The sequence below is a fragment of the Chanodichthys erythropterus genome, chromosome 7 (assembly GCF_024489055.1).
Source record: "Chanodichthys erythropterus isolate Z2021 chromosome 7, ASM2448905v1, whole genome shotgun sequence".
Classification (NCBI taxonomy): domain Eukaryota; kingdom Metazoa; phylum Chordata; class Actinopteri; order Cypriniformes; family Xenocyprididae; genus Chanodichthys; species Chanodichthys erythropterus.
The window spans coordinates 21,173,269-21,199,863 of record NC_090227.1 but is presented as its reverse complement, the minus strand read 5'-3'; the positions used below and the strand labels follow the sequence as shown (position 1 = coordinate 21,199,863).

Sequence of the window (26,595 nt, the reverse complement as noted above, 5' to 3'; positions counted from 1 at the left end):
ATAAGTATAATTAATGTAAATAAAGTTTTTCTAAAAATCAAAAATCTCTCTCTCTCTCTCTCTTTTCCTCTTTCACTCTCTCTTTAACTATCTCTCAGGGAACTTTTTCATACGTGCTGTGTACAATTAATGGTATATGATTTTATCATCTCATACATCTATTTTGTAATTATTTTAAGTGTAACCATAATCAGATATTGTCATTAAACCCTTTCAATTACAAATTATGTGCTAACTAGTTTTGATTTAGTATTAACATTAATGTGCTCCCTATTGCAATACAATATTGTCACACTATAGCAACGCTCTCCCACATATTTTGCTATTATAACTGTGCTTATTTCCGTCGTTGGTATAAGTTGCAGTGGGTGGTAATAGACAAGAAATGTACAGTTTTCTACCATCTTACTGATAAAGTTTCTTTAGTCGCTCGGCAAACCTTACAGTCTGAACCGCTGTAGGAGTTCCACCCTTACAACTTGAAACTGTCTTTACCAACTAATAAATGACTATTTATTAGATTCACTAAAATGAATAATATTAATATACATCATCTGTGCACGAGGTAGGGCCTTAAAAAAATCAGCCAATCGTTTACGCGATCATTGCCCTCTGGCTTGTCAATCACTGCCATTGTGTTCCTTGTGAGAGACGTGCGCACTCCAGTAACTTTCCACAGGAGCCGCATGCAATTTTTTTGTCAGGAGTAACAACTGCAGATTATGAGTTACCTGTGGTGAGTCCGACATAAAGAATCCACTAACACGACACAGCGAATGTTGGTGGTAAACAAAAACTTGTGTTACTCGTGCACGAGTTTTGGGAGGCGTTCCCTCGAAATGAGCTGTGAAGGAGGGGGGTTGTTGTTACGCATGCACTCATTTCAAAAACTCACTAACAGTCTTTGGTTTCTCAGTCGTCGAAACAATCCTCTGTAGCACCTATAACAATGACCAGATTATGTAACTGCATTTTTCAGAACCAAAGATTTCAGAACCAAACGTCTCCATTCGTGTTTGATCAAGAATGGAGTAAAAGATTCTGAAATATATAATCATGATCAAGGTTCAGCCTTGCCTGTGGATGTCACAGTTATAAAAAAAAAAAAAAAAGGAAACATTCATTATAATGTCAAAAAATTATTTCATGACACAACTTTACATGTCTTCATCATCCCATGTCTCTGGTCTTTCCTTCTCACTTTCTACTTCTACTTTTCCATTTGTTGGCCCACATCTGCTCCAAAGTGTTTTGAGCATCTCGTCAGCTGTCCCCTCAATCATTCAGTCTTCATCAGGGTACCTCTTTGCAAGGTACATTACTAGCACAACATTAATCCCTCAGTTCATGTTGTGGGGTTGCTGAAGCTGCTTGGTGTATTTTGAGAAATGTGGAGCCAGGTGTTACTCTGCAACCATTTTGCTGATTAATGCAAGATCCTTCCTTGAGATCACAACTGCAGAGTTTTTTTTTGTTCATTTCATTTCATTTATAAAGCACAAATAAACACAACAAAAATTGACCACTGTACTGTACAGAGAAAAGAATAAAATAAATGACAGTAGTAAAAATACAGATAAAGGAAGACTGTTCCATAACTTGGGACCAGCCACTGCAAACGCTCTATATATATATATATATATATATATATATATATATATATATGTAAGGAATTTTACTTACTTGAATCTTGAAGACATCCAGTCATGCAAAAAAAAGGAGATGAGCTCAACGCGAAGTTTGCAGGTAGAGTAAGTTCATGGCCAGATGACCAGACCTATAAACACTTCTTCTATCCAATAGCATTGTGAGGACAAACAATAGAACCCATTAACTATTTAAATGTGGTCTTGAGAAAAAAAAAAAAAAAAAAACATTTTTGCAGGCATTTGCAGTTTTTTATTTTTTAAAGTGATGTTGTAATTCTGCAACAGTGGTCTTTACAGGATTAAAGGTGCCCTAGAATCAAAAATTTAATTTACCTTGGCATAGTTGAATAACAAGAGTTCAGTACATGGAAATGAGATACAGTGAGTCTCAAACACTGTTGTTTCCTCCTTCTTATATAAATCTCATTTGTTTTAAAGACCTCTGAAGCATAGGCGCCGATCCCGTTGGTGCTCGGGGGCTGGAGCACCCACGGAAATGGTCGAGCACCCACGGAAAAATACGAGATATTCTCCATTGATTTTAACCAATAGAAAATCAATTGGAGCTTTCAGACACTATCTTCACCCTATTTTATAGTTTATTTAAGGCCGTTTATATGGCAATATTTTAATGGCAAACGTTGAGAGCGCATCGAAGTGATGCACGAGCACAAATGGCTCTGCTCAAACAGCGCTACATCTGCTACATCAGCGCGCTCAAACTCTCCTTGCATGAGATATCAGCGAGAGCATGACTCGTGACAACACTCGTGAAAAGAATGTGCTTTTTGGGTCGAAATTGTCATATTGCTGCATATTTGCATATTAATGCAAATAAAACATCAAGTTGACATTGATTTGAGTTAAATAAGAAGCGAACTAGCGCTGAAACGTGTTGTTTTTGAAATCATGCATTTTGGCTCGTGCAAGTTAGTCTTCTGATATACGCGCCAATCTATTGCATGACTCTTCTTTCCAGGGAAATCACTAACAAAATGCACACATACATTTTCCTGCTCTTGATATACAAACATTAATTAACTTCTTTGAACTTTATGAGGGAAAAAAAAAAAACGATATGAGGGCAGATTCGAACCACTGATAAATAGAGCACGGCTGGACTTCTGACTGTATTATCGAAAATTCTACCACTACACTATTAGGGAACGCGAAAACCGAACGCGGATTTATCTGTAATATAATATATGGGGGTTGATGTGGGGCACTGGGCACCCACCGGCAGAAACATAAATCGGCGCCTATGCTCCGAAGAACAGGCAAATCTCAACATAACACCAATTGTCGCGTAACAGTCAGGATCATTAATATGTATGCCCCCAATATTTGCATATGCCAGCCCATGTTCAAGGCATTACACAAGGGCAGGCAGTTTTAACGTCTGGAGCAGCACAGCCGAATCATCAGACTAGGTAAGTAAGCAAGAACAATAGCGAAAAATGGCAGATGGAGCGTTAGCATGTTGCTAATGTACTGTTAAATGTGGTTAAAGTTACCATTGTTCCCTTTCAGTCGGTCACGTTCGATGTACGTCAGTAGTGACCGACGAATTGGGATATCGCTTAGAGAGCCCTATCATCTTCGTGTAAACTAAAACAAGCCAATGGAATTGGCGTGCGATATTTGCATAATGCGCACTGCCCCCGACAGGTCTATATAAATAGGAAGCGGATGCAATCGCACTCTGTCTTTCGCTTCGGAGCCATTCACTGGTGTCCTGTTCAGAAGACTCCTTTCTTCGTTTGTTTTATTCTAAAACATTGCCTCAGAAGAGGATTTACAGCGAGCTTTCGGTGCTGGTGAAGAGGGCACGTTCAGCGAGGTCGCGAGTGTCCGAGGAGCTGAGCTATAAGCTCTAAAACTGCTGTTTTCACAGCAACACAAAGAGTGTGTGTGTGTAGCGATTTGGGCCGGTTCCTCTGTGTGTCAGGGAGTGGTGTACCTGACACATCGCGTCGCTCCCTGGGTGCTTCAGCACGAGTGAGTTGACTTCCCCTTCTAAAAGAGCTTTGCAGACGAACCCTGACAGTATGTCATTTCGTCTGTGCGTTACTGGGTGCGGTCGTTCCCTGGTCCCTGCTGATGGGCACAATCGCTGCATCTCGTGTTTGGGCGTTCAGCACGCTGAAGCAGCTTTTGTGGATGGTTCATGTTCCCATTGCGGGAACATGACCATCGCGGTGCTGAGGTCGAGGCTCTCCTTCCTGAAGTCTCAGGAAGCGGGGGCCCCCTCTCCTATGCCGCGTAAGACCGTTTTTTCCGGCCCCGGGAACCGGAATGACGGTACGGCGCTGTATAGGAAGGGCGACCTGAGGATAACGGTCAGGGCTCCCCCGCCGAGCGGAAACGCTCCTCGGGCCCCTGCCGCCTCATCAGCACCCTAACCCATCTTGCCGCCGTTGGTTTCCACTGGGCCCTCTTCGGACTGTCCAGCCGTTACCTTTGGTGCGCCGGCGGAGGATCAGATGTCGATCGCTGCGTCGGAAGGCGAGCATGAGTTTTCGGGGGAGGAAGATCCGGACGCGCTGCCGCCCTCCGGGACGGTAGCATTGCTCGAGTCAGATCCCGAACTCACGGCTGTGCTCTCCCGGGCCGCCTTGTGCGTCGGGCTTGAGTGGAACCCTCCACCCTGTCCCGGCCCATCTCGGCTGGATGATTGGTACTTGGGGGGGGGGGTCGCGCTGGTCAGCCCCAGCGTCCCGCCCCAATGCCTTTCTTCCCGGAGGTGCATGATGAGGTGACCAGGTCTTGGCGGACACCGTATAGTGCCCGTACCAGGCCTGGCCCCGCGTCTGCCTTCACCTCTCTGGACGGCGGGGTAGCCAGGGGGTACGCGAGAATCCCGCCAGTCGAGCGGTCCGTTGCGATGCAGTTGTGTCCAACGGCCACTGGCTGGCGTGGTGAGCCGAGTCTCCCGTCCCGGGCCTGTAATTTCTCAGCCGGTCTGACTGAGAAAGCTTACAGTTCCTGTGGGCAGGCTGCCTCCGCCCTGCACGCAATGGCCCTCTTGCAGGTTCACCAAGCAAAGGCGCTGTCAGAGATGCCCCAGGAAGGTCCTGACCAACAGCTGCTGGGGGAGCTGCGCGCTGCCACCGACCTTGCCCTCCGGGCAACGAAGGTGACAGCACGTGCTGTTGGTCACGCGATGTCTACCCTCGTAGTCCAGCAACGCCACCTCTGGCTGACCCTGGCGGACATGCGGGATACCGACAAGCAGCGGTTCCTAAATTCCCCCGTGTCCCCGGTTGGCCTATTCGGCGACGCGGTGGAGAGCTTCGCCCAACAGTTCTCCGCTGCACAGAAGCAGGCTGAGGCTATCAGTCACGTCATGCCACGGCGGTCCGCTGCTGCCTCCACCCAGCCGCCCGTGGCTCAGCCTCAGCCCACTCGTCGCCGAGGGCGCCCGCCTGCATCGTCCTCCGCCCCTGCTAAAATGGCAAAGCAGCAGCCTACACCAGCCAGGCAGCAGGGTGCCGGTCGCGGGCGTGGTGCCCAGCCCATCTCCGCTAAGCCCGGTGGTAAACGGAAAAGCAAAACACGGCACTGAGACGGGCAACCTGGAGGGGAAGGTTCTCGCTCTTCGGGAGAGAATACCATCGTCTCTCCCACCCCCGGAGGAGGGCCGGGGGGAATTTGTGATGTCTGTCTATCAACCACCGCTGGCTCCCCGGAGTCCAGCGGTACCCACTTTTTCACAAAAATAGCAGTTTCCTCAAACTCCAGATCACAACAAGGTGTGTCTGCCAGTGTGCCAGGCTCCGCCTCGCCGCTGGCAGCTCCCTCCCCATTCGCCAGCAGGCAGCAGTGTGATGGCACAGACCGCGTCCCGTGTGCCGTCTCCCATGCACACTGCTGCCTCGCAGAGTCCGACCCCACTCCGGGCCACTCCCAAGCCGTCCGAGTCGGGTCCCTCTCTGCCTTGCTGCCCCACCCCCGGTGCGTCTGTGGTGCCTTTGGTCCCGCTGGCTCAGTGTCTGGAAGCGTGGATAGCGCTCCCCAGCCTGTCCAGCTGGCTCATTCGCACTATCAGACTCGGCTATGCGATTCAGTTCGCCCGGCGTCCCCCGGTCTTCAGGGGTGTCCACTTCACTCAGGTGTCGTTGGACAGTGCACCTGTTCTCCGGGCGGAGATTGCTGTCCACCTGGCGAAGGATACAATCGAGCCAGTCCCTCCAGCCGATATGAAGTCGGGTTCTACAGCCCCTACTTCATTGTACCGAAAAAGGGCGGTGGGCTACGGCCAATCCTGGACCGTCCCCAGGATTGGTTTGCAGCAATAGACCTGAAGGACGCGTACTTTCATGTCTCGATTCTGCCTCGACACAGACCCTTCCTCCGTTCTGCGTTCGAGGGTCGGGCATGTCAGTACAAAGTTCTACCCGACATGGTTTTAGCTCCCAGCCGGTTGGGTCTTCAGGTCAACTGGGACAAGAGCAAACTCGCCCCCGGGCAGAGGATCTCTTGTCTCGGTCTCGAGCTAGACTCGGTCGCACGGACTGCGCGTCTCACCGAGGCGCGCATCCAGTCAGTGTTGAACTGCCTGAGCTCGCTCAAGTGCAGGACAGCGGCTCCACTGAAAGATTTTCAGAGGCTCCTGGGGCATATGGCATCTGCAGCCGCGGTCACGCCGCTCGGATTGCTTCATATGAGACCGCTTCAACACTGGCTCCGCGGCCGGGTCCCAAGATGGGCGTGGCAGTGCGGCACGCTCCGTGTCCCCGTGACATCGAGCTGCCGTCACACCCTTGTCCGGTGGTCGGACCCTTCGTTCCTGCGGGCCGGAGTAACCCTCGAACGAGTGTCCAGGCACGCTGTGGTCTCCACAGATGCCTCTGCCACGGGATGGGGGGCCACGTACAACGGGCATGCAGTGGCAGGTCTTTGGACGGGGCCTCAGCTGCATTGGCATATCAATTGCCTCGAGTTGCTAGCGGTTCGTCTTGCGCTGGCCCGCTTCAAGAAGCTGTTGTCAGGCAAGCACGTTCTAGTCCGCTCACACAGCACTGCGGCCGTTGCGTACATCAACCGTCAAGGTGGCCTACGCTTCCGTCGCATGTCGCAACTCGCCCGCCATCTCTTGCTGTGGAGTCAGAAGTATCTGCGGTCCCTTCGGGCCACTCGTGTCCCAGGTGTGCTCAACCGTGCAGCCGACGAGCTGTCACGGCAGCCTCCACTTGCGGGCGAGTGGCGGCTCCACCCCCAGGCGGTCCAGCTGATTTGGCAGCATTTCGGCGAGGCCCAGGTAGACCTGTTTGCCTCCCCAGAAACTGCCCACTGCCAGTGGTTTTATTCCCTGACCGGCGGCACGCTCGGCACGGATGCCCTTGCACACAGCTGGTCCCCTGGTCTGCGCAAATATGCGTTTCCCCCAGTGAGCCTTCTCGCACAACTCCTGTGCAAGGTCAGGGAGGACGGGGAGCAGGTTCTGTTAGTGGCTCCGTACTGGCCCACTCGGACCTGGTTCTCAGATCTCATTCTCCTCGCGACAGCCCCTCCCTGGCCGATTCCTCTGAGGAAGGACCTCCTGACTCAGAGACGGGGCACCCTGTGGCACCCGCGTCCCGATCTGTGGAACCTCCACGTGTGGTCCCTGGACGGGATGCGGAGGTTCTGAGTGATCTCCCGCAAGCGGTCGTAGACACCATCACTTCCGCTAGAGCTCCTTCCACTAGGAGTCTCTATGCATTGAAGTGGAACCTGTTCGTCGAATGGTGCGCCTCTCGCCGAGAGGACCCCCGATCATGTTCGGTCGGATCCGTGCTTTCCTTCCTGCAAGATGGGTTGGAGCGAAGGCTGTCTCCCTCCACCCTCAAGGTGTATGTTGCCGCTATTGCCGCACATCACCACGCAGTTGAGGGTAAGTCCCTGGGGAAACACGATCTGATCGTCAGATTCCTGAGGGGGGCCAGGAGACTGAATCCTCCTCGCCCTTCCTCCGTACCCTCTTGGGATCTGACCCTGGTTCTCACAGCTCTCCGGGGTCATCCCTTTGAGCCTTTGCAATCAGTCGACCTGAAGCTAATGTCTCTCAAGACGGTTCTTCTGGTTGCATTGGCTTCCCTGAAGAGGGTAGGGGATCTGCATGCATTTTCGGATACATACACTGGCCGGATACGTGCATACTTTCACTCCAGTCGTGTTCCCCGCTTGGCGAACCCTGTCGAGTTCCTCCGCCTCCCCCTTCGGCTCGGACATTGCGGAGTGTCTGATGCCAGGCCTACATCCGTCGCTGACGCTGTCTGTTGGCTGGGGCCCATATGTCGTGACCCCTCTACGTGAGCGGTCCCATATGTGTAATTATCCACGGTTTAAAACTCCCTACGGGCCGAGTCCGTGTCTTTCCCTTAGCAGAGCCAGCTCTGCTGTCACCTGTCAGATGAGTCTCCCCCTACCAGGTGGAGCCATCCCAGGGACTCCATATGCGTACTGCCCCCCGGGCCAGTCCATATGTGTATTTCCCACGTAAACTCCTCCCCCATTGGGTAGGTAGTGGTCTCCGCAGCGTCCCTTACGGGTTCACTTCCCCAGTGTAGTCCAGTTTACTTAGTGGGTATTGGTTAGAAAGCAGTAGACTCCCTCGGTGTAAGCTCGCCCCCTTCACCGCCAGCCGGTGCTATGGGCGGCTGAGCTTGCGCTGGGCACTGGAAGGGGTTTCGTAACTATGGCGCTTTAGTTGGGATCCCAATTCGTCGGTCACTACTGACGTACGTCGAACGTGACCGACTGAAAGGGAACGTCTCGGTTACGTATGTAACCCTCGTTCCCTGAAGGAGGGAACGGAGACGTACGTCCCGTCGCCACAGTTTCTGTACCCTCGCTGTAGTGCGGACACCAGTTGTCTCCTCAGCGAAAAACAGAGTGCGATTGCATCCGCTTCCTATTTATATACACCTGTCGAGGGCGGTGCGCATTATGCAAATATCGCACGCCAATTCCATTGGCTTGTTTTAGATTACACGAAGATGATAGGGCTCTCTAAGCGATATCCCAATTCGTCGGTCACTACTGACGTACGTCTCCGTTCCCTCCTTCAGGGAACGAGGGTTACATACGTAACCGAGACGTTTCTTACTGTATTCACAGAGACAAGAGCCGTCACTATTTTCATTTTTAAACACTTGTAGTCTGTATAATGCATAAACACATTCTTTATAAATCTCTCCAACAGTGTGTAATGTTAGTTTTAGCCACGGAGCACCATCAAACTCATTCAGAATCTAATGTAAACATCCAAATAAATACTATACTCACATGATCTGACGCATGCATGCAGTATGCATGACGAACATCTTGTAAAGATCCAAATGAGGGTTATATTAGCTGTGTGAACTTGTAAGAGGGACACCTTAGACTTATATATCATCTTGTAAAAACTGGTTCTAGGGCACATTTAAAATGCAAGTAGTTTACAATACATACTTGAAGTACTCTGGTAATAAATATATACTTAATTACACTTAAAAAGTATACTAGAAGTGCTTTGCTAATAAATATATGTTTAATCACACTTTTAAGAAATACGCTAATGTAATGTAATGCTCCAAGACTCGAAGGCTGAGGATTCAAACGCAGTTTTATTGAGAATGTTAATCCACAATCATAATCCAGTGTACAGGCAAAGATTAAAACAAGCACCCAGTCCAAACACACAAGGCTAGGAACTAGGCAAATGGGAAAACCAAAGGCAGGCAGAGAGTCCAAAAATAAATAAATAAATAAATAAATAAATAAATAAACAGGATACAAGAAACCAGAGAAACGCTCAGAATTGCAGAGTTACACATACCATACTTCACAGGGAATGGATGAGTGAATCAGGCTTATATAGGCAAACAATGTAAACAAGGCTGATGAGATAACAAGGTAATGAGATAATGAGATAACAAGGGGGTGTGGTCCAGTGAGTGTCCATGGTAACAAACAAGGGGAACAGAAACAGGGAAACATGAGGTGCACAAACAACAGAGGAGACACAGGGATGGGCTCGCTCCTACCTAAATTACGTTTAGGAACTTCACTTATACTGTTCTATACTGGGTCACCAATATGTGGTTTTCCGAACGCTTCAAAACAGTGAATTATTTTGCGAAGCAATTGGTTCAATTGATTTGAAGCTTTGGAACGCTTAGTTTCTCCCATCACTTCTGCTAACTTCAGTAACAAAGCTGATTTCAACTGCCCACACCTGTTTATACCTGAGAGTGTTGCTCACTGGTGCCCTCTCAGGGTGGGTAATAGAATTACAGAGGATAAATTGCATGTAACTGACATGAGACTGTTACAGGATGTTGTACTCAACAATGGCGGCTGATCTGAATGTGTATGTGTGTTTGTGTGTGTGTTTGCGTGTGCTTTTGTTTATATTACATTGTGGGGACCAAATGTCCCCACGATGTAATATAAACCTGAATTCACCTACATCGTGGGGACCAGCCACCGGTACCCACAATGTAAATTAATTAATAAAAATACTAAATGATGTTTTTGTGAGAAAATAAAGGTGTGCACAGTTTCCTGTGATGGTTAGGTTTAGGGTTAGGGGTAGGGGGATAGAAAGTATCCGGGGGATAGAAAGTATATGGTTTGTACAGTATAAAATGCATTGCAAACATGTGTGTGTGTGAGCACCACAAAGATGGCAATATGCAAATCCTTGTGGGCATATTTTTTGTTTCCAATAAAGAAAAGAGCTTATAAATCATACAGCGTGATATATATATATATATATATATATATATATATATATATATGCAGAAAGTATTCTGTGATGGGTAGGTTTAAGAGAAGGTTTAGGGTTAGGGGTTAGAATATACAGTTTGTGAAGTAAACTAAATGTATAGTAAAAAAAAAAAAATACTAAATAATATAGATTTTTCATTCATTCTGTCACAAAGTGTCTGTAGATGGTGGAGCTAAATAATATAAAACTATTTATTTTGTGTTTCTCTTCCCATTATTGCTTTTTTAGTGTTTCTCTCTGGATGCAAAAGAATGATGTAGCACTTTGGGGCAAATATGGCCACCAGTAATCCAAAACTTGAAGACAGAATGGCAAAAATCTCCACAGCAACTGCATATTTCCCTGGTGAGCTCACATATGTTGGAACAAATGCAATCCACACAGCACAGAAGATCAACATGCTGAAAGTGATGAACTTTGCTTCATTAAAATTATCTGGAAGATTTCTCGCCAGGAAAGCTAAGAGAAAACTAACTACTGCCAACAGTCCAATGTATCCCAGCAGCATAGAAAAACCAGCCACTGAGCCAATAGCACATTCATATACTATTTTAGAGCGGATATACTGGCTGTTTTTATGGGGTGTTGGAGAGGCAGTAGAGAGCCAGACTGCACATATCACAACTTGAAGGGCAGTTAGGACCAGAACTGTGCATCTTTGTTGAACTGCTCCAAACCATTTCATTGCTCCTTTGCCCTCTGGTTGAGATGACTTAAACACAGCTATTACCACCATAGTCTTGACCAGGATGCAGGAGATGCACAGGACAAAGCTTATGCCAAACACAGCATGTCTTAACTGACACGTCCACAACTGTGGCTGACCAATGAACAGTAGCACACACAGGAAACACAGTTTAAGTGACACCAGAAGCAGGAAGCTGAGCTCTGAATTGTTGGCTCGTACTATGGGAGTGTTATGGTGATAGGCAAAGACAATCATCACAAGAGCACAGAAGCAGGTGCCAAGCAGAGATGCAGTGGTCAGAGAGATGCCCAGAGGATCCTCATAGGACAGAAACTCTACTTCTTTGGGGACACATTGATTCCTATCTGGATTGGACCAGAACTCATCTAGACACAACATGCACTCAACAGCATCTATGGGTAAGAAAAAAAAAAAAAAAAACACAAGGTAAAGATTTTTAAGAGAAAATTAGGTAACACCTTACAATAAGGTGTATTTGTTATAATGTATTAACCAACATGAACTTACCATGAGCAATTCATTTGTTACTGTATTTGTTAATCTTTTTTAATGTTAGTTAATAAAAATACAACATTTCATTGGTTGTCCATGTTAGCTCACCGTGCATTAACTAATATTAACAAATATTAGGGGGGTCTAATTCTATTTCATGCATTCTGACTTATTTACACTGTTAAAGAGTTAGATTCTCATGCTTAACATTGCCAAAGTTTCAAAACACGAGTTGGACGTATGACAGAGTATTTCTGTGCCAAATACACTAGTTCCGGTTTCAAACCAGGTTTCAGAGAGTTTTTTTTAGAGGATGGCCCTTTATCACGTAATAAAGGGTGGAATTCCATTTATAGACACTTCTCCCTGATAAGCGTGCACACACACACACATCACCAAGAGCAAGAGCACGCCCATCAACATGCTTCGTTCAGGTTACGAAATCCGACAGATTTTTCAACAATGGCTGTGTCCCAATTAAGGGGCTGCACCCTTCGAAGGCCACATTTGAAGGCTACATACATCATCAAGGCAGTCTCATTTAAGAAAAATAACTGTTAGAATGCAAAGTAAGAAAGAAATTACAGTATTTTACACCTCATAATGAATATCAGACGATTTAATTACGGTTACTTTTCTTAAATAAGACATCCTTAATGATGTATGCAGCCTTTAAAATGCGACCTCCGGAGGATGCAGCTTCCGAAATGAGACACAGCTCTTGTCACCAAAGGATCTGAATTGGTTGTGAGGGAAAGATTACCTTTTTCAGCTTCCCAAATAACCCAGCATTAAGGGAACAATGGATGAAGTTTGTTTTTCCAGGGCAGCAACAGAGTTGTGCGTGTATTTTTGTTTGTTCCCAGAATTTCGGTGACAAATGCTTTGTAAACAAGTCGCAGTTTGTCACTGGATTTACTGATGACGGGCGGTGAGTAACTGCATCAAATGTCTGTGTTTTGTTGGCAATCAGCGTGCAAGTGCATAAAATGTAAACAACATGAACGTTTTTATTCCCTTTTTATTTATAATGATGTCGCAGCTTGCAGACAATCTCTACGCAAGAGCTGCACGCGCTCATGACTCTTTAGCTCTGCCCACGGCAGGCACGCCTCCAGGAGCTCGACTTTTTTTCGGAAATACATGGTACAGTGTGTCTATCTTTTATAAATATGATAAAACTAAAGACTATTTGGAGATATTAAGGATGCAATAGTACTCTACAGGTACTCAAGATTAACATGAGATTGATAGAAACTATGTGTGTTACCTACCCTTTAATAATGTATTAGTAAATGTTGAAACATCAACAAAGATTAATAAATGCTGTAGAAGTGTAGTTCATTATTAGTTCATGTCAACTAATGAAGTTAACTAATGTTAACTAATGAAACTTATTGTAAAGTGTTACCAAAAATTCTGTCAAATTATATTCAAATTTTGCCAGCAATCTCCTTGCCTGTTGTATTAGAAATCTCTCCATCTCCGCATGGCAGACAGTCAAAACAGCAGACAGGATGACCCTTCCTCGTGGCTCGTCTGGTTCCTGGGGGGCAGCTCTCACTGCACACAGACTGTGGGGGCTGAAAGAGACATCATCTGTTATCAGTCATGTTTGTCATCACTTTTACATAATAACAAGCTTGGCTTTTACATTATTTTATTCTCATTTGTCTCATCTTAGCTTTGAATAGTATTTAGACTTTATATCTGAAAAAAATTATGACATTTAACATTCAATGTTAATTACTTTTTTTGTCTCAGAGTTCCAGTAAAATGCATCCTCATCCAGTGTAAGCATCATCCCTGATGCTGCCCCTTCATTTACTACACCGACCTTGTGGACCCTTATTGACCCTTCAGAGCTCGGCTGCCAGTTCAACACATCATAGATGGCCAGAGCATCTCCATTTTTATCAAATGACACATGATCCCCAAATCCTGTGGTGAAGTTCACTTTTTGTAGGTAGTGAACCAGCTGTACAGTTTGTATATAGGACAGGTGTTATATTTTTATCTGACATTTGAATTAATATAGAGCCCATATTTTGCTTGTCCACATTAAGCTCATCTATATGTCTAGAGAAAATTACCTGCCAGGGTTTCAGATTTGTTGTGTCAGCACAACTGTTCCCACTGAATGGTCCTCTGCCCTCTTCACACTGCATCAGGTTATGAAGTGCATGTGCCAAGGCATAAACTGCTTTATACACATTATAAGATGCTCTCAACCCTGAAACATCAGTGTATGGTGAGTTTGTCGTGCTCAGATCCTCCTGCCCTGTACAGATCTTTTTCACTTGCTCTCCTTCTGTCTCTTTATCCCCAGTTTCAAAACTGCACCCAAACATGTTCTCCCAGAAGATCCTCACTATAATATTTCTTTGATCATTGTTGGGACGAAGATGTAACAGAAAGTCATGAAGCCCCTCAATCTCCCCACGTCTGATGGCAATGCCCAGTGTGCCCCCCAGAAAGGGCAGGAAACGTGGTGTGTTAAACACAGTTGAAGTGGCCCAAGCTTCACTTGCAATCCATTGCCTGCCTGTCATGTTCTGCAACATAGCTTCGTTCATCAAAGGTATCAGTAAAGATGGATCAGAAAAAACAACCACTACTCTAGCTGTAGAGGTGTGAATCACTCCTGTTATACGTTGATTATCTCGGGGGTTATTATCATAGGGCAGTATTTCAGAAAAAGCAACACAATGTCCAAACCGCTGCATTTCCTGATGGAAGGACTGAGCAGCGTAGATACCATAGTCATCATCACTGTAGAGAAGACCAACCCAGGTCCATCCAAAATGTCTCAAAATCTGAACCATAGCCCGCACCTGGAAGGCATCACTGGGGATTGTTCTGAAGAAAGATGGGTACTTTTTCCTGTCACTCAAACAGGAGCAGGTGGCATAGTAGCTAATCTAATTAGAAATGAGGAGCAGAGACAAGAGACAGAGAAAGATGAACAAATGTTATCAGTTCTAAAGCTATTGTATTGTATTGTATTGTATTTAAAAAAAAAATATATATTTTTTTTTTGGGAAGCAGGTTTGTGATATTTGCACAAAGTTCTATTATGAATGAAAACATGACATATTAGATAATCAAATATTAAAGTCTAAAAAGATGTTTTAACTATCATACCATAGGCAGACGAAACAGCCCCAGGACACTGGAAATTGCAATAGAATGAGTAGAACCTGGATCACCTATGATTCCAATCACTGGTGGTGGGCCTTTACAATTGAGGTCAGAGAAGGTCTCCTCTGTCCCACTAACCAGAGCTGTGGCACCACGGAATGCTACTTCAAGCCTTAAACAGTTGTCATAGATCTGGTAACCAAGTGTGATATTTGGCAGCAGGTGGGGATTGTTATTAATCTCATTAATCGCAAAAACCATTGTTCGTGCATGCTGGAAGCTTGTCAGATAGAAGCTAGAGAAGACAATATAAATTAAATTGTGATTAACTTAGTAATACTAACTGTAAAAATAAAATAATAATAATAATAATAAGAGATTAACTGAATTTCATAACACAATAGTTTAAAATTGAATTACACTTTGTATCATATATATACAGCTATGGAAAAAATTAAGAGACCACTTAACATTGATTTCTGAACTTGGAGTGGTCTCTTAATTTTTTCAATAGCTGTATATATATATATATATATATATATATATATATATATATATATATATATATATATAAAGACTAAATTATCATTGACAAGTTACAATGTATAAATATATATGCAGTCACAAAAAAATTATTGTATAGACTCACAGCTCACAGTGTGGTAGTTTTGGCTCTGTTCTGAAGCTCAGCTCAGTGAATACTTTGAAGTATCTCTGAACATCAAACAGACCACCAATGAGAAGGTCTCCATCCTGGAACATCCCGTTCAATGTAAAGTGTCCCTGGAGCTGACAGGAACCTGAACTGACCATCAAAGCTACACAGATATAGTTACAAGACAGTAACAAGAAAATATACAGAATTACCCACATCCCGCTCTTCTTATGAGTCTATGTTACTCTTTAGTCAGCTGGCTGATTTATATAAAGATTTTGTGTGGTGCTTTTTTTTTATTTTTTATAGCAGGTGGTGCCACTTCCCTCTCTGGAAATGAGGACGTCATTTTTGTATTTTGGAACACTCCACTTGCACCAAGTACAACAATTATTATAAAACAAAGAATTAACAATAATATTTTAATATATTTCCAACATTTAAATTTTTAATAATAATTATTATTATAATGTATCTTATTTTATAAGGCCTGCTTTAAACTGAAACATCACAAATTTCAAACAAATCAAAGAAAAAAAAAGATCAAGTCCTTTTGGGACTTACTTAAGTCCCACCTTCATTGTTTTTATACAGAGATTAGTTTCACAATTCAGTCTCCTCTGTTATTAAAACCTAGTGACTAAAATAAGTCACCCACTCTCATTAAAGGTGCTACAGAGGATATTTTGTTTTATACATTTTTGCAATATTACTTGAAACTGTCTTTACTAACTAATAAAAGACTATTTATTAGATGCACTAAAATGAATAATATTAATATACATCATCTGTTCACAAGGTAGGGCCTTAAAAACATCAGCCAATCGTTTACGCAATCATCACGTAAACGATTGGCCCTCTGGATTGTCAATCACTGCTATTGTGTTCCTTGTGAGAGAAGTGCACGCTCCAGTAACTTTCCACAGGCGCCGCATGCAATTTTTTTGTCAGGAGTAACAACTGCAGATTATGAGTTACCTGCTGTGAGTCCGACATAATGAATCCACTAACACGACACAGCGAATGCTGGTGGTAAACAAAAATTTGTGTTACTCGTGCACGAATTTTGGGATGCGTTCTAAATGAGCGTTCTAAATGAGCTGTGAAGGAGGGGGGTTGTTCCTACGCATGCACTCATTTAAAAAAACTCACTAACAGTCTTTGCTTTCTCAGTTGTTGAAACCATCCTCTGTAGCACCTATAACAATGACCAGATTATGTAATTGCATTTTTCAGAACCAAAGATTTCAGAACCAAACGTCTCCATTCGTGTTTGATCAAGAATGGAGTAAAAGATTCTGAAATATATAATCATGATCTTGCAGTTGGTTCAGCCTTGCCTGTGGATGTCACAGTTATAAAAAAAAAAAAAAAGGAAAAAAAGAAAAGAAACATTCATTATAATGTCAAAAAATTATTTCATGACACAACTTTACATGTCTTCATCATCCCATGTCTCTGGTCTTTCCTTCTCACTTTCTACTTCTACTTTTCCATTTGTTGGCCCACATCTGCTCCAAAGTGTTTTGACCATCTCGTCAGCTGTCCCCTCAATCATTCAGTCTTCATCAGAGTACCTCTTTGCAAGGTACATTACTAGCACAACATTAATCCCTCAGTACATGTTGTGGGGTTGCTGAAGCTGCTTGGTGTATTTTGAGAGATGTGGAGCCAGGTGTCACTCTGCAACCATTTTGCTGATTAATGCAAGATCCTTCCTTGAGATCACAACTGCAGAGTTTTTTGTTCATTTCATTTATTTATAAAGCACAAATAAACACAACAAAAGTTGACCACTGTGCTGTACAGAGAAAAGAATAAAATACATGACAGCAGTAGTAAAAATACATCACTACATTTAAGAAAACAAGAGTTAGAATGAATGAAATGCAAGACTAAGAAGATAAGACTGTAACTTTGATGTAAAATAATATACAGATGAATCTTACAGATAAAGGAAGACTGTTCCATAACTTGGGACCGGCCACTGCAAACGCACGGTCACCTCTCAACTTCAATCTTGATCTTGGATAAGACTGAGTGTAGAGTAATACTGTCTGAGGATCGCAAGCATGTACTTGACGTATTCTCGCTTAAAAGGTCTGACAAATAGGAAGGTGCCAGACCATTTAAAGACTTAAAAACAAACCGCAAAATCTTAAATTCAACTCTATAACTGTCACAGACACGTCAGGTTCCACCTCCTTCCAATACCCACGCACACAATCACCAGAGAACTAATCGCCGCCACCTGCACGTCATCATCTCAGCAATCACCACCACCTTAAAAACCCCCCACTCACACACAGTCACTGTCCGGTCTCGTTCGTACCCTATCTCCATGTGTACTTACCTCAAGGACTCCAAACTGCTACTTACCTGCCTCCAACGTCTCCAGTGTCTCCAGTCTTCCTCGTGTGCTTCTCCAACTGTGTGTGAGTGTTCCCAGTCTTCAGTCTCCAGCGTGATTCTCCATATTCCTCCTACAATCAACAAAAGGACAGTATCAACTCTTCTATCTACATACCAAGCTTCTAACATTGCCATATACTCACCGTTATCTCTGCTGATATCAATAAAACATTGTACTTGCTTTTACATCTGCCTCCGAGCCGTCTCTGTTGTAACAGAAGACCGGACCTTACCAAGTGGATATCAGCATGAGTTCACAGGATCCATTTCAAGAGCTCGTTGACGCTTTGCGCCAAGCACTCACCCCACAACCACCGTCACCTTCACCTGCTGCCGCTTCCGCATCCACTTTTTCCACTCCTCCACTGATGATGCACGCCAGTCCCATGGCCCGACCGGCGCCCTACTCTGGATCGGCGGAAGATTGCAGCGGTTTCCTCCTGCAATGCGAGTTGGTCCTGGAGATGCAACCGCATCTCTACCCCACCGACACGGCTAAAATAGCATTCATAATTTCCCAACTGCAAGGCAAGGCTCTCCAGTGGGCCGATTCACTCTGGACTCAGAAAGGGTCCGTGGTAAAATCATACTCTTCATTCGTCGCCCACTTCCGCGAAATCTTTGGAACCCCCTCGGCTGACTCTTCTATTGGTGAGAAACTCTATAACTTAAAACAAGGATCAAATTCTGTGACTGATTATACCTTGCAGTTCAGGACGCTAGCCACTAGCAGTGGATGGAATGAACAAGCCCTCATCACCTCATTTCTTCAGGGGTTGGAACCCAGAGTGCGGTTGCATCTCGCTGCATACGAGGATTCCATCGGCCTCGAACGCTTCATCCAATTCGCCATCAGCGTAGGCACTCGAATGCAGTCGTGTCTCGATGAGCACCTGGGCCAGCCACTTTCCACTATCTTTTCCCACCGATCCGAACCCGTCAGCTCCCCAGAACCAGCCAACGAACCCATGCAAGTGGATAATTCCCGTCTATCTCCCTCAGAACGTCAGAGAAGGCTGACCCTGAACTTATGTTTATACTGTGGATCTCCGGGGCATGCAATCTCCGCATGTTGAGGTATCTGTTCCAGTGGTGGTGCTCCTCGACTCAGGGTCAACAGGAAACTTCATCTCAGGCTCCCTCTGCCGACAACTCAAGCTCAAAACTTCGCCCTCTCCGACCATCTACCAAGTCCAATCAATCATGGGCAAATCCCTGAGCTGGAATGTGTAGGAATTCTACATGTCGAAGACATCCATTTGCTGGTTCTGGAGGATTCCACCGCTGACGTGGTTCTAGGGCGTCAGTGGCTCGAACAGCACAGCCCCACCATCTCCTGGCGCACGGGCGAGATCCTGAAGTGGGGCGAAGTTGCTTCTCCGAACTTCCAGTTCCCAAGTCTCCATGTTCCAAGAAGATCTCCATCTGTACTACTTCCATTGAAAGCCCCATAGAGAAACGCTCCACAGACATTCCATCCTGTTACGCCCCCTTCAGTGATGTCTTCTGCCCGCAACGCGCCTCCAAGCTTCCTCCACACCGGCCATGGGACTGTGCCATAGATCTGTTACCGGGTGAACCAGTGCCTAGGGGAAGGATTTACCCCCTGTCAGTGCCGGAGGAGAAGGCCATGGAAGAATACATAGAGGAGGCCCTTAACCAAGGATATATACACCTGTCTACTTCCCCTGCTGCCTCAAGCTTCTTCTTTGTGGCTAAAAAGGACGGAGGCTTGCAGCCCTGCATAGATTATCGCTCCTTAAACAAGATAACAGTAAAGTTCCGGTATCCACTTCCCCTCGTCCCAATGGCCCTGGAACATCTCCGTGGTGCCACTGTGTTCACTAAGCTGGACCTCCACAGCGCGTATAACCTCATCCGGATACGCGAGGGGGAAGAATGGAAGACCGCCTTCGTCACGCCCACCGGCCATTATGAATATCTGGTTATGCCCTATGGACTCGTCAACGCCCCCTCCGTATTCCAGGATTTCATTCATGAGGTGCTCCGGGAGTTCATCCACAAGTTTGTACTCATGTATATGGATGACATCTTGATTTACTCCCGGAGCCTGGCCGAACATCGCCACCACGTTGCAGAGGTCCTCCAACGCTTACGGTAATACCATCTCTTCCTCAAGGCAGAAAAGTGCTCATTTCACCAACCCTCAGTCCACTTCCTGGGTTACTTCATTGATCACAGGGGCATCCGGATGGACGAGGGGAAGGTAGAAGCCATCAAGTCCTGGCCTGCTCCCACAACCATCAAAGAACTCCAACGCTTCCTAGGCTTCACCAATTTCTACCGTCGCATCATCAAAAACTACAGTTCCATCGTCCATGCACTAACCAACCTCCTCCTCCAAGACTCTGTCCTGGTCCGAAGAAGCCACCAACGCCTTCGAAGCCCTCAAGGAAGCCTTCACCACCGCTCCCCTCCTCGTCCACCCGGACCCTGAACCGCCCTTTGTCGTCGAGGTGGACGCTTCCACCACTGGTCACCCGGGGGTCAATGAGACCCTCTCGCTACTTAAGGAGCGCTTCTGGTGGCTCCACATGGCCAGGGATGTCAGAAGGTACGTGCAGGGCTGCAGGGAGTGCGCCATTGCCAAGGGCCCTCGTCACCTGCCAGCCGGCAAGCTCACTCCGCTGCCCGTTCCTGAGCGACCATGGTCACACCTGGGGGTTGACTTCATCACGGATCTCCCGGCATCGGATGGTCACACCTGTGTCCTTGTGGTAGTAGACCAATTCTCCAAGGCCTGCCGTCTCATCCCTCTGAGGGTTCTACCTACTGCCTTAACTACAGCAGAACTTATGTTTAACCACATCTTCCGATATTATGGAATCCCCGAAGACATTGTATCAGACCGAGGGCTGGAAGTTTGTGATTATAGTTTTTCCGACCATAACCCTATTATTTTTAATTTGCCACTGGCATCGAACATTATGAAATCCCATACAACGGCCCATGTGGCGAGGAGTATCACAGCTGCTACCTCTGCTACTTTCTCTTCAGTGTTTGAGGAGTTTTCCTTGTCCCCTGATCTTTTCTCACCAGAGCTCAGCCCAGACGAATTACTTTATAATTTTAATTCTGCTTGCAGTACAATTTTAGATGATGTGGCTCCATTGAGGACAAAACACCAAAAGTCACTCCCTGAGCCATGGATGGACAACACCACTCGGACACTGAGACAGGCCTGTAGGAGGGCCGAGAGGAGATGGAAGAAGGACAAACTTCAGATCTCTTATCAGATGTTTAAGGACTCTCTTTTTAATTATCAGAGTGCGGTGAGAGTGGCCAAATCAGACTATTTTTCTACTCTTATAGATAATAATCATAATAATCCAAGAACACTTTTTAATATCATTAATGCTGTACTAAACCCTGCTGTATGTACATACCCGACAGAGTCAGTAGCTATGTGTGAGCGGTTCTGCCAGTTCTTTATAGATAAGATTCATGGAACTAGACATAACATCACACCGGCCATTGGTGATCCTGGAGGTCAATTAAAATATACAGGTGTGCTTAGCCAGTTTACACCTATTTCGTTGTCTTTCTTAAATGACATTGTGTAGCAGCTTAAACCAACAGGGTCACCTTTAGATATAATTCCTGCACGGTTATTTAAAAAAAGTGTTTAATGTGGTGGGTCCAACGATCTTAAATTTTATAAATAAATGTTTTGTGTCAGGAGTCGTTCCTGAGGATCTGAAACGCGCCTCAGTTCAACCCAGACAAAAGAGGCCTAACTTAGATTATTTTGACTTATCAAATTTCAGACCCGTCTCTAACCTTCCTTTTTTAACAAAAAATTTAGAAAAAGTAGTGTTGTGTCAGCTCCAAAACTTTCTGGCAGAGTACAAAATTTATGATATCTTCCAATCAGGTTTCAGAAAATTTCACTCCACTGAAACAGCTCTTTTAAAAGTGCTCAATGACATCTATCTAGCCACTGACTCTGGAGATTCGGTAGCATAGGTACTGTTAGATTTAAGTGCCGCTTTTGACACAGTAGATCACAATGTTCTGCTGTCCCGTTTAGAACAGATAGTGGGCATCAGAGGTTCAGCTTTACATTGGTTCCAGTCATACCTGACAAACAGGAGTTTCTCTGTCAATATTGGTAAATTTCATTCATCTTCTGTACCACTGACCTGTGGGATTCCTCAGGGCTCCACATTAGCTCCTATGTTATTTTCTTTGTACATGCTCCCTCTCAGTACCATCTTCGAAAAGCATGGCTTAAATTATCATTGTTATGCAGACGACACACAAATATATTTTACTCTTAAACACAAAAATGACACTGAACAGATGGCCGCTTGCCTTTTAGATGTTAAAACATGGATGGCTCTGAATTTTTTAAGTTTGAATGAGAGAAAAACAGAGGTTGTGGTGTTTACCCCCTCTGATGTACAGGGTACAGGAGATGTAAATCTTGGTGTTCTGGAACCTTATGTTAAACCATGTGTGAAAAATTTGGGCGTGTGGTTGGATAGTGCCCTAAAGCTCGATAAACAGATTAATCAAGTTGTGAAGTCCAGTTTCTATCAGTTGCGAACTTTAGTAAAAATGAAATCTTTTCTGTCATTTGCAAACTTTGAAAGAGTAATACATTGTTTTATCACTACAAGACTTGATTATTGTAATTCTCTTTATTTGGGGATTAATCAGTCGTCCATAAATCGCCTTCAGATGATTCAAAATGCTGCTGCCAGAGCCCTGACAGGAGTTTGCAAACGAGAACATATAACTCCTGTCCTTCAGTCACTCCATTGGTTACCAGTGCAGTATAGGATACATTATTGGTATTGGTATTGGTATTAGTTTTTAAGTCGCTGAATGGGTTAGCACCACCTTACCTTTCAAACTTGCTGACAATCCATCAGCCTACACGTGCTCTCAGGTCTGCCAACCTGAGGCTTTTAGTGGTTCCTAGATCACGGCTCAAGACCAGGGGAGATCGAGCCTTTTCAATAGCGGCACCAAAACTCTGGAACAGTTTGCCCACGGATATTAGAACTGCCTCAACTCTGTCCATTTTTAAATCTAAGTTAAAAACCGTTTTATTCGATCTGTCCTATTCTATATGAAGGGTGATGTTTGATGTCCTGTTTCGATGTTCTGTCGTTTATTTTGTGATTCTGTCATTTTAATTTTGTACAGCACATTGGTCAACAGCAGTTGTGTTTAATTGTGCTTTATAAATAAATTGAAATTGAAATTGGAAGGCCTTCCTGTCGCTCCTGGGTGTGACCGTCAGTCTGTCATCCGGCTACCATACTCAGACGAACGGGCAGACGGAACGGAAGATTTTTCCTGCATACCTTTTGTAATGGCCACCAGAACTCCTGGAACCAGTATCTGGGTTGGGCCGAGTACGCCCAGAACTTTCTCCGCCAACCTTCCACCGGTCTAACACCCTTCCAATGCGTACTCGGTTTCCAACCCCCGGCTGTTCCCCTGGGACGGGGAACCCTCCTATGTCCCTGCAGTCGACTACTGTTTCCGGGAGAGCGAGAGGGTATGGGACTCAGCTCACCACCAACTGCAGAGAGCCCTGTGCGGACGCAGGATGACAGCAGACCTTCGACGCTCCAACGCTCCATCCTACCAACCGGGGCAGAAGGTCTGGCTGTCAACCAAGGACATCAGGCTGCGTCTGCCCTGCAAGAAGCTGAGTCCTTGCTTCATTGGCCCATTCACCATCACCAGACAGATCAATCCAGTCACGTATCGTTTGCAACTTACACCTCAATACAAGATTCACCCAACCTTTCATGTCTACTTATTAAAACCTCACCACCCTTCTGTTTCTCCCTCCACAGAACCTGACGTGGCAGCCGCCGAGCCCCCCCTTCCACTCATCCTGGACGACGGTGCTGCTTACGAGGTTCGCGAGATACTGGACTCCCGGCGCCGTGGTGGTCTACTTGAATACCTTGTCGACTGGGAAGGCGTGCTCATGGGTGCCTATAAATGATATCCTCGATCCCAATCTTCTACAAGCATTCCACGCCAGCCACCCTGACAGACCTGCCCCACGCCCAAGAGGATGACCACCACGAGCGGGCCATGGGAGGGGGGGTACTGTCACAGACACGTCAGGTTCCACCTCCTTCCAATACCCACGCACACAATCACCAGAGAACTAATCGCCGCCACCTGCACGTCATCATCTCAGCAATCACCACCAATCTCCATGTGTACTTACCTCAAGGACTCCAAACTGCTACTTACCTGCCTCCAATGTCTCCAGTGTCTCCAGTCTTCCTCGTGTGCTTCTCCAACTGTGTGTGAGTGTTCCCAGTCTTCAGTCTCCAGCGTGATTCTCCATATTCCTCCTACAATCAACAAAAGGACAGTATCAACTCTTCTAACTACATACCAAGCTTCTAACATTGCCATATACTCACCATTATCTCTGCTGATATCAATAAAACATTGTACTTGCTTTTACATCTGCCTCCGAGCCGTCTCTGTTGTAACAATAACGCACTGGCAACCAATTAAGAGACACTAAAATCTGAGTAATGTGTTCTCATTTACAAACCCCAGTTAAAAACATGGCTGCAGCATTTTGGACCATCTGAAGCTGTGACATGGAGGATTGGGTAATCCAACATACAATGAGTTACAGTAGTCCAATCGAGATAAAACAAATGCATGTGTGACTCTTTCTAAACTTTTTGTTAGTGATATTAAGCATGCTCATTTGCTCAACTAACCAGTTGTCCTTCTTGGTGTGACCTGTGTAAATTTAATGTGGGATGAGGGCTGTCCTGGCCCTTTTGGGGCTTTCATGCATCTATTGCTATCAATAAAATAATAACAATAATAACTGTAATAGTAAAAGCAGACTTTTTATTTCATTGAAAAAAATAATAATCAAACTAAAACAGTTCTTGCCATCCACAAATCAACACCTTTGAATTATATACTTCAGTGACTTTTGTCAAAATGGAGTTATCCACATATTCTTATTCTGTGATTTACATTGTGTTTTGTTAAGATTTAGAAAACAAAATGGTTCAATCCCCAGGTGAAAAAGACATAGTATTAAATGTATTTAAAATGTACTTAACCCTGTAAAACCCAAATATAGAAAAAAATGAGCAAATTTTTTTTTGACCTCTCAGATATTGTTTTAGGAGGCCTCTGATGTAGAAATTAAAGATTTTTAAAATTTTTTACATTTTAGTAAGCTTTTAGGGAAATTTTGTAATATTGCAAAAAACCTATATAAACATATGTTTCAATATAGGTTTTGATATAGGTTTTTAATATATGTGACATATATAAAATTGGCCGTTTTCCTATATTATATGTACATACAGTAGGTGGACAACCAAAATGGGTATTACCGCAACGCATACCGCCGCCGCAGGGCCGTTGCGTTAACTGAAATTCGCGTGTAAAACACTACCGCCAGGTGGTGCAAAGGAACGGGTTGGAAAGTGACTGTAATAATAAAATGTCGGTTTGTAAACGGAGATGAAAGGACGAAGTAAAACAACAATAACATTATAATATAACATTTTAACATCCTCAAAAACCATTCAAAAATTTAAAGTGAGAGCTAATTTCAAAACATGGGATAGTCTTAGGCTACAGTCTATGCATCAAAAATTAAAAGAAAGACCTTTACACAAAGTCTTACTGCATGCTATTGTCATTAAACAGTCATTACTAGGTATATATATATATATATATATATATATATATATATATATATATATATATATATATATATAATATTAGGAGCACACACAGATTAAAAATGTTATTTCAAAAAAATCCTTCAAGTTCCACATGCGGAGCGAAATGAGAACGGTCCAGCATTAAAACCACATTAAGAGCAATAATTCTTATTAACTGCTATTCTTGATTTTTTTATTGTTCTTGATTTTTTATTTTTTTTTTGGCTATAAGGCCTATATGCTATGTAATGTTTAGTAATTTTGCTATTGCAGACTAAAATACCAGCAGGAATAAATATCTAGGCTAATTTACTCATTAAAACCAAAGGTGTTCATCTGTGATTGTACATCAAGAGCAAGGACACGTTGTGTGCATTTTGTTTTGTGCTTTTACCAGAACCAAACGCTCGATTGTCTGTGTGAAAACTGCTCGTGTGCACGAGCGCCAAGGGAACTGATAACAGCAGCAATGAGCACTGGCCATGATTTCAGAAACAACACATTTCAGTGGATAGATCGTCTCTTATTTAGCACAGACCTATATCTTATTGAATTGAGATATTTCTTTCTTTTTAGGTACAATTATTTGCTGAGTTTAAGTTCATTTTTGAGACGTTTCAGATTCTCGCAGAGAGACAGCTGAAAGCACACCCTGTTTTTTTTTATTTTATTTTATTTTTTGAAAAGTACAAGATTTTTGTTGTTATTGTGAGCGTACACAAATAAAAGTAGACCATTTGTAGTCTTGCATCAATCTGTAGGCTATCGACAAAATGTCAGAAGGCCTGTTTTAAGTTGTTTTAAGTTGTTTCAGCTGTCATGAGGAGAAAATCCATCAGAACGCACCGGCGCTTTCATCGGCCAGAGAGAAAAAAATGTAGCCAATTTAGTTTCATATTTATGTAGGGGATCTACATAATTTTATTTGATAGAGACTTTTATTTTGATTTTTGCCCTGGGCGCCGCCATTACATGCGCGCGAAGAGTGAAGAGAGAACGGTGAGACGGTAAAATGAGCTGTGACGCACTGATGAAAAATGCGTTGATATTTCGGGTAGTTTATAGTGTCA

The 26,595-nt window shown here is 44.4% G+C and overlaps 1 protein-coding gene across 1 annotated transcript; it reads right to left on the bottom strand.

The window, feature by feature from the left end:
• Positions 1-10,594: 10,594 nt before the first annotated feature.
• Positions 10,595-15,511, bottom strand: LOC137022687 (extracellular calcium-sensing receptor-like). The gene is made up of 6 exons (XM_067389125.1): positions 15,399-15,511; positions 14,753-15,044; positions 13,702-14,529; positions 13,359-13,586; positions 13,068-13,182; positions 10,595-11,508 (listed from the first exon to the last, which is right to left on the bottom strand). The coding sequence occupies exons 1-6, from the start codon at positions 15,509-15,511 to the stop codon at positions 10,595-10,597; spliced, it is 2,490 nt and encodes an 829-aa protein (XP_067245226.1).
• Between the last annotated feature and the right edge of the window lie 11,084 nt (positions 15,512-26,595).

What these genes read in the sequence shown, in the direction of transcription:
- LOC137022687 (XM_067389125.1), bottom strand. Translation starts at nt 15,511, where the DNA reads ATGTTCCAGGATGGAGACCTTCTCATTGGTGGTCTGTTTGATGTTCAG. An exon ending in GGCTGTTTCGTCTGCCTATG is followed by an intron (nt 14,530 to 14,752) that starts GTATGATAGTTA and finishes ATTTCTAATTAG; the next exon opens with ATTAGCTACTATGCCACCTG. An exon ending in CAAATCTGAAACCCTGGCAG is followed by an intron (nt 13,587 to 13,701) that starts GTAATTTTCTCT and finishes CAAACTGTACAG; the next exon opens with CTGGTTCACTACCTACAAAA.